Raw genomic sequence first — 14210 nt, 5'->3', positions numbered from 1 at the left:
TGATATAGTTTCTCCTTATGCTAATGTTTGCTTAATATCTAAAGTTACTTGAACATTCACATAACAAATATATGTTAACCAAAGTAAACTATTATCCAGTTTGAGGATTGCTGGAGAATTCTAAAATCAATCTATTTTGGTACTGGGAATGAATTGTTTTGGTATAGATTGCATATTAATCCATGCTGTCAATGCTTCGTAGTCCATCATTGATGTGTTAACAATCAGTTAAATAAAATTGTGCATCATCACAGTTTTGGATATTTTTCAACAGCTACACTTATTTCTGAAGTGCCAACAGGCTCTTTGTAACATTTAAGGAACTTCCAAACCAAGAAATAGTAATAATAATCTGGATTCATGTAAATATGAAATTATTTATATTAATAAATTGCTAATAAGAATTATGTATTTTGCACAAGTAGCAGATGGCATATTTAGCTTTTTGTACATCAAAAGATGTAAAACTCTAATAAAATAACTCATGGAACAAGTGGATATAAGTGAACTCCCTTCTGTAACACATAAAAAGAAATAAATAGGTTAATATTACATTGGAAGATGAAAGTAATTATAATAGATAAAACAAAACACATGTGTAGATCTTAGTAATTTCCCACTGGTTTGAGGTAGAATTATAATAACTGCCTAAAAATTTCTTAAATACTTGAATTTGTCACTGATACTCTCATTTGTCTAATCTCCATGTGATTACATTACATTACATAATCTCCATCATGATTATGTAAATTCATACTTGATTGAATATAAAAAGAAGTAACAAAATGTGGGTATTTTATTATACCAGTGTTTTAGTAGCCTCATTTTTAATATATTTTGTCCTCATCATCACTCAGCTAAAGGGGTCTCACTAGATTATCTCTTAATTTCCTTAAAATTCTATCATGCTAGAACTTCAAAGTTCAACTCATGAAATAAGGTATTGTCTTTAACAGGTTCTATGGAGATTTGATGGCAAGAAACCAGACACCTTAGGGCCAAATACTCAGCTGTATAAATGGATCCCCCAGAATGACCTTCTTGGTAAGAATCTGGAAGACACTGAATTGAAAGTAATTCTAAACAAAATGATAAGAGTTCCCAAGGGGCGAATTGATTGAACATTTATCATTGAAAAACTCAAAAACAAAACTTAACTTCCCTTACATTTATTTTGCAGTCTTCAGGGGGAAAAGATAAGATACAGCATGTTATTATACACGGTCACATTCCTTATGGCCAGAATCAAAGTATCTTTATTTTAGGTGTAATTTCTTCTCAAAAGTAATTTTTTTTTATTTTTTAAATGAAATTCAAATAGCCAACATGTAGTACATCATCAGTTTCAGATGGAGCATTCAATATAACAATGCTTATCAAATCACATGCCCTCCTTAATGCCCACAACCCAGTTACCCCAGCCCCATCCACCTCCCCTCCACAACCCTCAGTTTGTTCCCCATAATTTAGAGTCTCTCGTGCTTTGGCTCCCTCTCTGATTTCTTTCCATCTGTTTTCTCTCCCTTCCCTGGGATCCTCTGTGCTATTTCTTATGTTCCACATATGAGTGAAACCGTATGATAATTGTCTTTCTCTGATTGACTTCTTGCATTCAGCATAATATCCTCCAGTTCCATCCATGTCAGTGTAAATGGGAAGTATTCATCCTTTCTGATGGCTGAATAATATTCCATTGCATATATATACCACTTCTTCTTTATCTAGTCATCTGTCCATGGATATCTTAACTCTTTCCATAGTTTGGCTATTGTGGACATTGTTGCTATAAATATTGGAGTGCAGGTGCCCTTTCAGATCACTACATTTATATCTTTGGGATAAATACTTAGTAGTGCAATTGCTAGGTCATAGGGGAGCTCTATTTTCAACTTGTTGAGGATCCTCAAACTTTTTTTCCAGAGTGGCTGCACCGGCTTGCATTCCCACCAACAGTGTAAGAGGGTTCCCCTTTCTCCACATCCTTGCCAACATTGTTGTTCCCTGTCTTATTAATTTTAGCCACTCTGACTGGTGTGGGGTGGTATCTTATTGTGGTTTGCGTTTGTATTTCCCTGATGTCAAGGGATGTTGAGCATTTTATCATGTGTCTGTTGGCCATTTGCATGTCTTCTTTGGAGAAATGTCTGTTCATGTCTTCTGCCCATTTCTTGACTGAATTATTTGGTTTTTTTTTGGGGGGGGGGGTTGAAATTGATAAGTTCTTTATAGATCTGGATACTAGCCCTCTATCTGATATGTCATTTGCAAATATCCTCTCCCATTCCCTAGGCTGCCTTTTAGTTTTGTTGACTGTTTCCTTTGCTGTGCAGAATCCTTTGGTCTGGAGGAAGTACCAAGAGGGCATTTTTGCTTTGTTTCCCTTGCCTTTGGAGACATGTCTAGCAAGAAGTTGCTGTGTCCTAGGTTGAAGAGGTTGCTGCCTTTGTTCTCCTCTAGGATTTTGATGGATTCCTATCTCACAATTAGGCCTTTCATCCATTTTGAGTTTATCTTTGTGTATGGTGTAAGGAAATAGTCCAGTTTCATTCTTCTACATGTGGCTGTCCAATTTTCCCAGCACCATTTATGAAAGAGGCTGTCCTTTTTGCATTGGATATTCTTTCCTGCTTTGTGGAAGATTAGCTGATCATAGAGTCGAGGGTCCATTTCTGGGTTCTCTATTCTGTTCCACTGATCTATGTATCTGTTTTTGTGCCAGTACCACACTGTTTTGATGATTACAGCTTTGCAGTATAGCTTGAAGTCTGGCATTATGATGCCCCCAGCTTTGGTTTTCTTTTTCAACATCCCTTTGGCTATTCGGGGTCCTTTCTGGTTCCATACAAATTTTAGGATTATTTGTTCAAGTTCTATGAAAAATGTTGATGTTATTTTGATAAGGATTGCACTGAATGTGTAGTTTGCTCTGGGTACCATAGACATTTTACCTACATTTATTATTCCAATCGATGAGCATGGAATATTTTTTTTCCATTTCATTGTGTCTTCCTCAATTACTTTCATAAGTCTTTTGTAATTTTTAGAATACAGATCCTTTACCTCTTTGGTTAGGTTTATTCCTAGGTATCTTATGGTTCTTGCTACAATTGTAAATGGAATTGACTCCTTAATTTCTCTTTCTTCTATCTCATTGATTCTGTCTCTCACTGATTACTGTGCATTGATTTTATATCCTGCCATGTTGCTAAATTCCTGTATGAGTTCTAACAATTTTGGGGTGGAGTCTTTCGAGTTTTCCACATAAAGTATTATGTCAACTTTGAAGAGAGAGAGTTTGACTTCTTCTTTGTCAATTTGAATGCCTTTTATTTCTTTTCATTGTCTGATTGGTGAGACTAGGACTTCTATTACTATATTGAACAAAAATGATGAGAGGGAGCATCCCCATCATGTATCTGACCTTAGAAGAAAAGCTCTCAGTTTTTCCCCATTGAGAATGATATTCAGTGTGGGCTTTTCATAGATGGCTTTTATGATATTGTGGTATGTTCCCTCTATCCCTACACCGTGGAGAGATTTAATCGAGAAAAATACTGTATTTTCTCAAATGCTTTTTCTGCATCAATTGAGAAGATCATTTATGGTTCTTGTCCTTTCTTTTATTAATGTGATGTATCACATTGATTGATTTGTGGATGTTGAACCAACTTTACAGCCCAGGAATAAATGCCACTTGGTCTTGGTGATTAATCCTTTTAATGCACTGTTGGATCCTATTGACTAGTATCTTGGGGAGAATTTTGCACCCATGTTCATCAGGGATATTGGTCTATAATTCTCCTTTTGGTGGGGTCTTTTCTGGTTTGGGGATCAAGGTAATGCTGGCCTCACAGAATGAATTTGGAAGTTTTCCTTCCATTTCTACTTTTTGGAACAGCTTCAGAAGAATAGGTATTAGTTCTTCTTTAAATGTTTGGTAGGATTCTCTCGGGAAGCCATCTGGCCCTGGACTCTTATATGTAGGGAGGTTTGTGATTACTACTTCAATTTCCTTGCTGGCTATGGGTCTGTTCAGATTTTTTATTTCTTCCTGTTTCAGTTTAGGTAGTTTATAAGTTTCCAGGAGTACATTCATTTCTTCCAGATTGCCTAACTTGTTGCCATACATTTGCTCATAATATGTTCTTAAATTATTTGTATTTCCTTGGTGTTGGTCATAATCTCTCCTCTTTCATTCGTGATTTTATTAATTTGGGTCCTTTCTGTTTTCTTTTTGGTAAGTCTGGCAAGTGTTTATCAATCTAATTAATTCTTTGAAAGAACAAGCTTTTAGTTTCATTGATCTGCTCTACTCTTATGGCATCTATTTCATTGAGGTGTGCTCTAATCTTTATTATTTTTCTTCTCCTGCTTGGTTTAAACTTTATTTGCTGTTCTTTTTCCAGTTCCTTTAGGTGTAAGGTTAGCTCGTGTATTTGAGACTTTTCTAATTTTTTTTTAAAGAACTCTTGCATTGCTATGTACTTCCCTCTTAGGACTGCCTTTGCTGCATCTCAAAGGTTTTGAACTGTTGTGTTTTCATTTTCATTTGTTTCCTTGAAATTTTTTAATTCCTCTTTAATTTCCTGGTTGGCCCAGTCATCCTCTAGTAGGATGTTCTTTTATTTCCAAGTGTTTGAGTTCCTTCCAAATATCTTCTTGTAATTGAGTTCAAGTTCAAAAATTATGGTCTCAAAATATGCAGGGGATAATCCCATTCTTTTGGTATGGGTTGAAACCCAATTTGTGACTATGTGATCTATTCTGGAGAATGTTCCAGATACACTCGAGAAGAATGTGTATTCTGTTGCTTTAGGATGGAGTGCTCTATATATCTCTGTGAAATTCATCTGCTCCAGTGTGTCATTTAATGCCCTTGTTTCCTTGCACTCTTCTGCTTCAATGATCTGTCCATTGCAGTGAGTGGGGTATTGAAGTCCCCTACTATCATTGTGTTATCATCAGTGTGTTTCCTTAATTTGGTTATTAATTTGTTTATAAAATTGGCTGCTCCCAAGTTAGAAGCATAAATATTTCTAACTGTTACATCTTCTTACTGGATAGACCCTTTAATTATGATATAGCGTCCCTTTTCATCCCTTACGACAGTCTTTGGGTAAAAATCGAATTTGTCTGATATAACGTTTGCCACCCCCAGCTGATGCCCATTAGCATGATAAATGGTTTTCCACCCCCTCACTTTCAATCTGGAGGTGCCTTTGGGTCTAAAATGTGTCTCTTGCAGACAGCATATTGTTGGATCTTGCTTTTTTATGCAATCTGATACCCTGTGTCCTTTGATTAGGGCTTTAGCCCATTTACATTCAGAATAACTACTGAAAGGTATGAGTTTAGTGCTATTGTATTAACCTGTAAAGTTACCGTTTCTGTAGATTGTCTCTGTTCCTTTCTGGTCTGTGTTACTTTTGGACTCTCTCTTCACTTAAATGATTCCCTTTAATTGTACTTGCAGGGCTGGTTTAGTGATCACAAAATCTTTTAGTTTCTGTTTGTCCTGGAAGCTTTTTATCTCTCCTTCTATTTTGAGTGAGAGCCTTGCGGGATAAAGTACTCTTGGTTGCATATTTTTCTCATTTAGCACCCTGAATGTATCATGTCAGTTCTTTCTGGCTTGCCAGGTCTCTGTGGATTGGTCTGCTGTGAGTATAATGTTTCTACCCTTGTAGGTTACAGAATTTTTGTCACAAGCTGCTTTCAGGATTTTCTCTTTTTTGCCAAGATTTTCAAGTTTCATTTTTAGATGTTGAGGAGGTGACCTATTTTTATTGATTTTGAGGGGGGTTCTCTGTGCCTCCTGGACTTGCATGCCTGTTTCCTTCCCCAGACTAGGCATCTTCTCAGCTATGATTTGCTCAAATATACCTCATGGCCCTCTTTTTCTCTTCTTCTGAGACCCCAATAATTCTATTATTGTTTTGCTTTATGGTAGCACTGATTTCTCAAAGCCTCCCCTCATGGTCCATTAGCTGTTTTTCTTGCTTTTCTCTGGCTGCCTTCCTTTCCATCATCTTGTCTTCTATATCATTGACTCTCTTCTGCCTCATTTACCCTGCTGTAAGAGCATCCATTTTTTTTTTAAGATTTTATTTATTTATCTGACAGAGAGAGACAGCCAGCGAGAGATGGAACACAAGCAGGGGGAGTGGGAGAGGAAGAAGCAGGCACCCAGCGGAAGAGCCTGACGTGGGGCTCGATCCCAGAATGCTGGGATCACGCCCTGAGCCGAAGGCAGACGCTTAACGACTGCGCCACCCAGGTGCCCCAAGAGCATCCATTTTTACTGCACCTCAGTTAAAGCATCTTTAATTTTGGCTTGATTAGATTTTATTTCTGCACTAAGAGATTCTCTAGTGTGTTTTAGGCTTTTTTCCAGCCCACTTAGTAACTTTATAATCATTATTCTGAATTCCAGCTCTGACATTTTACTTATATCCATATTGATTAGATCTGTGGCAGATAGTATTACCTCTGGTTCTTTCTTTTGTTGTGATTTCCTCCTTGCAGTCATTTTGCCCAGAGAAAAATGGATGAATAAGATAACAAAATAAAAAATATCAACCATGACCCAAAGAAAATACACACTAGACAAATGCAAAGAGGTCAGAAATGAAAAAAAGAAAAGAAACAGAAAAAAAAGGGGGGAGAGAGATTGCAATCTCCCAGGTGGACAAGCCACGGTGATCTACTTGGTTCTGGGTGTATTTTGGTCAGTTTGTTAGAAGACACTAAATCCCAAAATTGTAAAGAAAGCAAAACTTATGTAAATACACAAATAAAATTCAAACAGTGAAAGGAAGCCAAAACGAAGAATATATCTATAAAATATAAATTTAAAAATGAAAGTTAAAAAAAAAAATACTTAAAAACAAAGAGTTGAGGGGCACCTGGGTGGCACAGCAGTTAAGCGTCTGCCTTCTGCTCAGGGCGTGATCCCGGCGTTATGGGATCGAGCCCCACATCAGGCTCCTCTGCTATGAGCCTGCTTCTTCCTCTCCCACTCCCCCTGCTTGTGTTCCCTCTCTCGCTGGCTGTCTCTGTCTCTGTGGAATAAATAAATAAAATCTTTAAAAAAAAAAAAAAAGAGTTGCTAAAATTAGAAACCAATTGGGGTGCCTGGGTGGCTCAGTGAGTTAAGTGACTGCCTTTGCCTCAGGTCATGACCTCCAGGTTCTAGGGTCCACCTTGCATTTGGCCACTTCCTCTGCAGGCAGTCTGTTTCTCTCTCTCTCCCTCTGCTCCTTTCCCATGCTCGTTCTATCTCTCTCTCTCAAATAAGTAAATAAAAATCTTAAAAAAATAAAATAAAATTAGAAACTACTTGAAAAGGAAAAAAAGAAAAAAGAAAAGGAAAATTCAAAACTGAAAGATAAATGAATCTTGAGAAAAAACTCGAATTCTATGTACTATTTTCCCCTAGCTCTGGAGTTTCGTAGTCCTGTGTGCTCCACAAACTTGGTGTTCCCCTGTTGTTTCAGCTGGTCTTCTGGGCGAGGGGCCTGCTTCACTGATTCTCAGGTGTCTTTGCCCAGGCACATTTGTACCACCCCTTGCCAGGGGGCCTGGATCAGTATAAGCTGATTCTGATTGTTCTCTGTGGCTTTTGTTCCCTGAAAGCCCTCTGTGCCTCTTTAGAGGATGAAAATAAAAATGGCTGCAACCCAATTTCCAGCTCTAGAACTGAAAGATGGTAGCCCCCTCTCTTCAGTAAACCCTCAGGGATAAGCAGTCTTCACCTCTGTGTGTGCCAAACTCTGCAGACTCTCGCGGGGCGTGCCCACACTGATCCTCCCTGGGAAGGTGGAGGGTCACCACGTTTCTGCCCTTTACAGGACCCACATACACATACATGGACCTGCACCCTCCTACACAGCCCGTCCAGAGGAAACGTGGAGGGTCACCATGTTTCTGCCCTTTGGAGGGCTGCCACAGAGAGAGCGGTCACCCAATCATGCTGCCGTTGGCAGTTTATGGTGAACCGAGCGAGAGTCCCTGCCCGGTCTCACTGAACATAAGCAGTTTCCCTGCTCCAATGCTTGGAAATACTGCCGGCTCAGGAACTCCCGTTCTGTGATGGCAGGGATCCTGACACCATGCGATCCCACCTAGGATTCTGCCCCACTTCACCACCTGAGCACCTTTCAGGCAGGGTTCTGATTTTGCACTCTGGGACTACATTACTTTTCAGTAGCCGGCTTAGGGAGGCTCCCTTCCCCCGCCATTTATCTTCTGGATATACCCTCAGATTTTTTTCTCTGCACCTTCTACCTTGCAAAAAGTGGTCACTTTTCTATTTATAGAATTCAGGGAATTCTTTTCTTACATCTGTGGTTGAATTCATAAGTGTTCAGAATCATTTGATAGTTCTCTAGCTAAATTCAGGGACAAGATGAAATGGGGTCCCCTACTCTTCCACCATCTTGCCTCCCCCGATAATTTTTCAACAATTACCTGGATCATCACTCTGTCTCCTAATTCTCTCAACCTACTCCTATCCTTTCTCATTCTGCATGGGTATTCAGTGCCACTGAAAAATAACGGCCCCTCTTTAATTACCAGCAACTCTACATGTTCTCTAGGAAAACACCACAATCTTGTTCATGAAGTCATCACACACTTCATGATAAAGTGCAGTCTTTCCTTCCCCTGATTTGAACCACCACCATCACTCCTACATGTTAAACTCGGTGACTTTACCATGTAAGAGAATATGTTCTAATATGCCACCTCCTTTTTTCTTTTTTTGAACATGCTATTCTTTATCCAGAATGTTCTCTTTCAATTTGTCTGTCCAGCCATCTTGTATTCATTTTTCAAGTTACAAGTACCACACCAATCTTCATTTACCTCTCCAGCAGATTTATGTGCCTCTTGCTCTGAGATCTGAAAGCCATTTTGATGCTGTTTCACGTGTATAATAATATATGCCTTATGTTGCCCAACTCTCGTTTTAGTTCTAAGACTTATGATTAATAACGTGCTGAGATTCATCCAATCCTAGGTCATCCAAAAACCAAAGCCTTCATAACTCATGGTGGAGCCAATGGCATCTATGAGGCGATCTACCACGGGATCCCCATGGTGGGCATTCCTTTGTTTGCGGATCAACCTGATAACATTGCTCACATGAAGGCCAAGGGAGCAGCTGTCAGTCTGGATTTCCACACGATGTCTAGTACAGATTTGCTCAATGCTTTGAGGATGGTCATTAATGACACTTCGTGAGTATTATAATTTTTTTCATTAATAGTATTGATAGATAAGTTCTGTCCACGGTGACTATGAGTTTCATCCTATATTTAAGAGGCCAATTTTGAAATTTTAGTATGATTTAACTGATCTTAAAACTACTTTCATTTTCAACCATTTATTTCAAAGTTGCATTTTAACCCCATTGATTTAATGGGGAACCAATTACTGCAACAAATTTCTACATGAATAAATGCAAAAGTTATGTAGGTAATTATAAGAACACATTTTTAAAAATATGATAGAATCCATAGAATTAAAGAGTGAAGAATTTTTGGTTATGTAAAAGAAGTTTCAATTCAGTACCAAAAATTTCCAAAACTATAAATCTCCTTTTGCTCAAAAATTAATTTTTATTCTTATTTTAATATATTTATAATATGTAATTTATGTACCACAAAATTTAAAGTATAAAAATCAAATATATGTATTATGTTACGGAATTATGAAACCATCATTATAATCTAAGTTTGGGACATTTGCGTTAGACCAAAAAGGAATCACATATGACTTAGAAGTCATTTCCCATTCCTCTTGCCTTCAGTAAACATTAATATACTTTCTGTCTCTACAAACTGCTGTATCCTGGATATTTCATACAAATGGAATCGTACAGTTTATGGTCTTTTGCGTGTAGTTTCTTTCACTTGGCATGTTTTTGAATATCATTCATGTGGTAGTTTTGTATTGCTGAATAATATTCTATGATATGGAAATGATACAATCTATTTATCCATTTATCAATTCATGAACCTTTTGGTTTTTTCCACATTTAGGAATTATACATATTGCTACACATGTAATCGTGTGAACAAAATTTTTCCTTTCTTTTGGGTAGACATCAAGGAGTAGAATTGCTGGTCATATGTTAACTCTGTGAGGAACTGCCAAATTGATGTCCAAATGAGATGCACCATTTTACATTTCCACCAGCCCAGTATGGGAGATCTAAGTTATCCACATCATTACCAACACTTGTTATCATCTGTTTTATTACAGACATCCTAGTGGGTGTGAAGTGGTCTCTCCTTGTGGTCTTGATTTGCATTTCCCTTACAGCCAAAGTTCTTAAGTATCTTTTCATATACTAATTGCCATTCATATAGCCTCTTTAGGGAAATGTCTATTCCAATTCTTTGATACTTTTTAATTTGATTATTTGTCTCACCTTATTAAAGAATTTGTTATGTGTTATGGATACAATACATTATCAGATATATGATTTATAAATATTTTCTTTCTTTGATTTTTCTCTTTCTTGATTTTGTCCTTTGAAGATAAAACTTTTTAAATATGATAAGATAAATAGTGAAGTTTTCTACATTACAGAGGAAAACAACGCAAGGGAATTTGTAGTGCCTAGCACAGCACCCATGAATTCAGTATCTATTACTACTATCAGTATTAACATTACAGTACGAGGGGATCATCGAAGAAATACCAAAAAAAGTATTACAGAGAAGAAAATAGTAGAACAATCAAATAATAAAAATACTTAAAAATAGTCACGAAAGAAAAAGAAATATATGGCAGGTTGTACAAATAGCAAAGAAAATAGAGTAAGACAGTAGATGAAAATACAACTATGCCACTACTTCCATTGAAGCTAAACAGACTAATTTAAAGACAAAGATTGTCAGAATGCGTTTTAGAAACTACGTACTGTTCATGAGACATGTTCACATAGAAGTGTACAAGAAGAGAGTCAGTACAAAGGTAGGAAAGGATCTATTTTAGCAGTAACCATTTAGAAAGATGTTGTACCTGTGCTAATATCAGACACTGTAGTCCAGAATCACTACCAAAAATAAAGATACGTCTTTCATAATGATAAATAGATTGACCTTTCAAAACAATACAAATTACTAATTGGTGACACCTACTATTAAAACATCAAAATGCAGCAGAAGAGGACAAAGGAACAAACACACCCAAATCTATAGTCATAACATTGTTTTTAAACAACTTTCTCAGTAACGGAAAAAGAAGACAGACAGAGAGAAAGAAAGGAATGAAGGAAAGGAGGGAGGGAGTGAGGAGGAAAGGAAAGGAAAGGAAAGGAAAGGAAAGGAAAGGAAAGGAAAGGAAAGAAAGAAAGAAAGAAAGAAAGAAAGAAAGAAAGAAAGAAAGAAAGAAAGAAAGAAAGAAAGAAACACCTAAATGTTCTGAAGGACACAATTTAAAAATATAACCTGCCTGACATACAGATACATCATTCTATATAAAACAACAGAGAATATACATTTTTCAGGAATGGAATAGATACTGGAATTAACCCCACGCTGGGCCAGAAACAAAGAGTAAATATGAAAAATATAAATCGTCAAGAGTATATTGTCCAGCCTACTGGAATTCACTTAGAAATTGTCAAAAAGAAAGATAACTGAAATATCTCTAAATTTTGGAAATTAAGCAATATACTTCTACATAATTCAGTCAATAATGAAATCATAATCATAAATACTCCTTCTTCTCAGCAATTCCACTTCTATAATATATACAAACAAAACTGTATAAATATGTAAATCAAAAGAAATACACAAGATTTTTATAACAGCGTTAGTGGTAATGGCCAAAAAATTGTTAACACAAATGTCCACTGCTTGTTAAATGAAGAAATAATCTGTGGTATTGCCAAACAATGGACTACTATACAGTGATAGCATTAACCAACAACTGTGACACAAAAGACAAAAGGAAATGAGTGCTACCTTATTATTCCAATATATAAATAATAAAAGCTAATCTATGATGACTAAAAGGGTCGGGGAAGATGGGGTGCTTCCGGGTAGCTTGTGATACTCTATATAAATACCTTAGTAGTAGGTATATTATTACATCCACTTCACAATAATATTCTAGCTAATTTTGAATTTATGAGCTATTCAGTTAAGATTACGTGAATTTTTCATATGTAATAAATGTTATATGGAAAATATAACATGTTTTCAAATTCTAGGTTTCAAATAGCAACACACACACACACACACACACGCACAGAACAAATGTCTGACGATGCTTTGATAGTGTGGCCCAGAAGCCTTTCTGAGCTGGGACATCCGTCAAGAGGTAGAAGCAGCCTTGGAGAGTTGCAGGGAAGAGGGTCCAGCAGAGAGACAGAAGGGACAGAAAGTACAAAGGTGCTGAGGTGAGGACCCGTATGGCAACTTCAGGGAACTGCTAGCAGGTCTCTGTGCCTACAACAGTGTACACGGGACAAAGTGACAGGAGAAGAGGTTGCCAGGGGTCTGTATCTGTAAGATCCTATAGTCCACAAAGCATAGTTGGATTTTATCCTAAACGTAATGAGAAGCCGGATGGAAATTTTGAGCAGGGAAGCGTCATGATCTGATATCTGTTTCAAAAGTCACAGTGGCTACATGATGGAAAATAAAGAGTAGAGGGTAGAGGAGTGAAGACAAGGGACCAGTGAGGTGGCATTTTACTCACCATGACACAATTCCCTTTACCGCTTCACGAGGATCATTCTGTAGTTGCACTCCCACCATCTCATTTAGAGCTGTCACAATGGCCCATATCATTTTCTCTGTTAGAAAAGATTAAACTATCCTAACTTAACTTCCACTTTCACTTTTTAAAATATTCATTGATGGGAAACTTCCAATTTAAAAGCCAAATCTCCTAAGAGGACCGAAACAAAAAACATAGCACTTCTATAATTCTATGACATTTATCTTGAATCATTTGTATGACACTTTTCAAAAACCTTTCATGGGAATCACAGGATTAGGCAAACTAGCTTCCTTTCAATGTCACTGTCTTTATGTTTCTCCTTTAGATACAAAGAGAATGCCATGACATTATCAAGAATCCACCACGATCAGCCTATAAAGCCCTTGGATCGAGCAGTCTTCTGGATCGAGTTTGTCATGCGCCACAAAGGAGCCAAACACCTCAGGCCAGCCTCCCATGACCTCACCTGGGTCCAGTACCACTCTTTGGATGTGATTGGGTTCCTGCTGGCCTGTGTGGCAACTGCTGTATTTGTCACCACCCAATGTTGTCTCTTTTGTTACCGGAAGTGTGCAAAAAGAGGGAAGAAGGAAAAAAAGGAGTAGTTGTATCTCGGGCCTCAAGCGGGTATACCTCAGAGATGGGACTCCTCCAGTTTATTCCAGCAAGAAGTTGTGACGTAAGGTTCCCTTCCTCCTCTGACAAAATGACTTTTCACAACTTAGCTTCTCAGATCAAACTCTGCTCTCAAGGGTTTACTGCCTGTTTGAGAGTTAGAAATATGTCATGCCAACAGAAAAACTGGCAATAATTAAATAAAATGAAAAGCAAACCGTATGGGTATTTATTGAAACTTATTATTCCAAATCAAAAGTCATCCCCCTCCAAAAATTATTGAGCTTAACTGTGTTTCAAACATTGGGCATGGACACAAGAACATTAAGAAGGCTAGTCACAATATCACTATTATTGTGCAAATATATTTTAACTTAATTTTGGTGCAGAATTTTGTAGTTTTGTGCTGTGCTAGCGAAACTACAGATAGTTGAAATTGTATAAAATGATTTACCCATCCATTTTGTTTTGGGAGACCACTAATTCTCCACAGTAAGATCCAGCCTCAGCCTCACTCCTTATCTAAGGACATGGCAAGTTGTTGGCCTTCATCCACTTGTCACTATCCCACAGAATGTATGTGAATTTAGAAATATAACAGCTACCTGTTTCCTATGATAAAACTGAGCTATTGGGGCACCTGGGTGGCTCAGGTGCCTAAGCTCTGACTCTTGGTTTCAGCAAAGGTCATGATCTCAGGGCTGTGGGATGGAGCCCTGAGTTGGGCTCTGGGCTCAGCATAGAATCTGCTGGAAGTTATCTCCCTCTCCCTCCCCTCCCCTTCTGCTCCTCCCCCTGCTCATGGGCATGCTCTCTCTCTAAAATCAATTAATAAAATCTTTTAAAAACTCCGA

General features: G+C 37.6%; 1 protein-coding gene across 1 annotated transcript in view; it reads left to right on the top strand.

The window, feature by feature from the left end:
* Positions 1-14210, top strand: part of LOC125280979 (UDP-glucuronosyltransferase 2B31-like) — a 20856-nt gene extending 6646 nt beyond the window's left edge. Inside the window, exons 4-6 of the mRNA XM_048212100.2 lie at positions 957-1044; positions 9020-9239; positions 13067-14210. Coding sequence (XP_048068057.1) covers positions 957-1044; positions 9020-9239; positions 13067-13346 — 588 coding nt within the window. The 3' untranslated portion in view covers positions 13347-14210. The remainder of the gene's footprint in view (positions 1-956; positions 1045-9019; positions 9240-13066) is intronic.

The sequence above is a fragment of the Ursus arctos genome, unplaced genomic scaffold, assembly GCF_023065955.2.
Source record: "Ursus arctos isolate Adak ecotype North America unplaced genomic scaffold, UrsArc2.0 scaffold_9, whole genome shotgun sequence".
In the NCBI taxonomy this organism is placed as follows: Eukaryota; Metazoa; Chordata; class Mammalia; order Carnivora; family Ursidae; genus Ursus; species Ursus arctos.
This window is presented reverse-complemented; position numbering and strand designations above follow the sequence as displayed.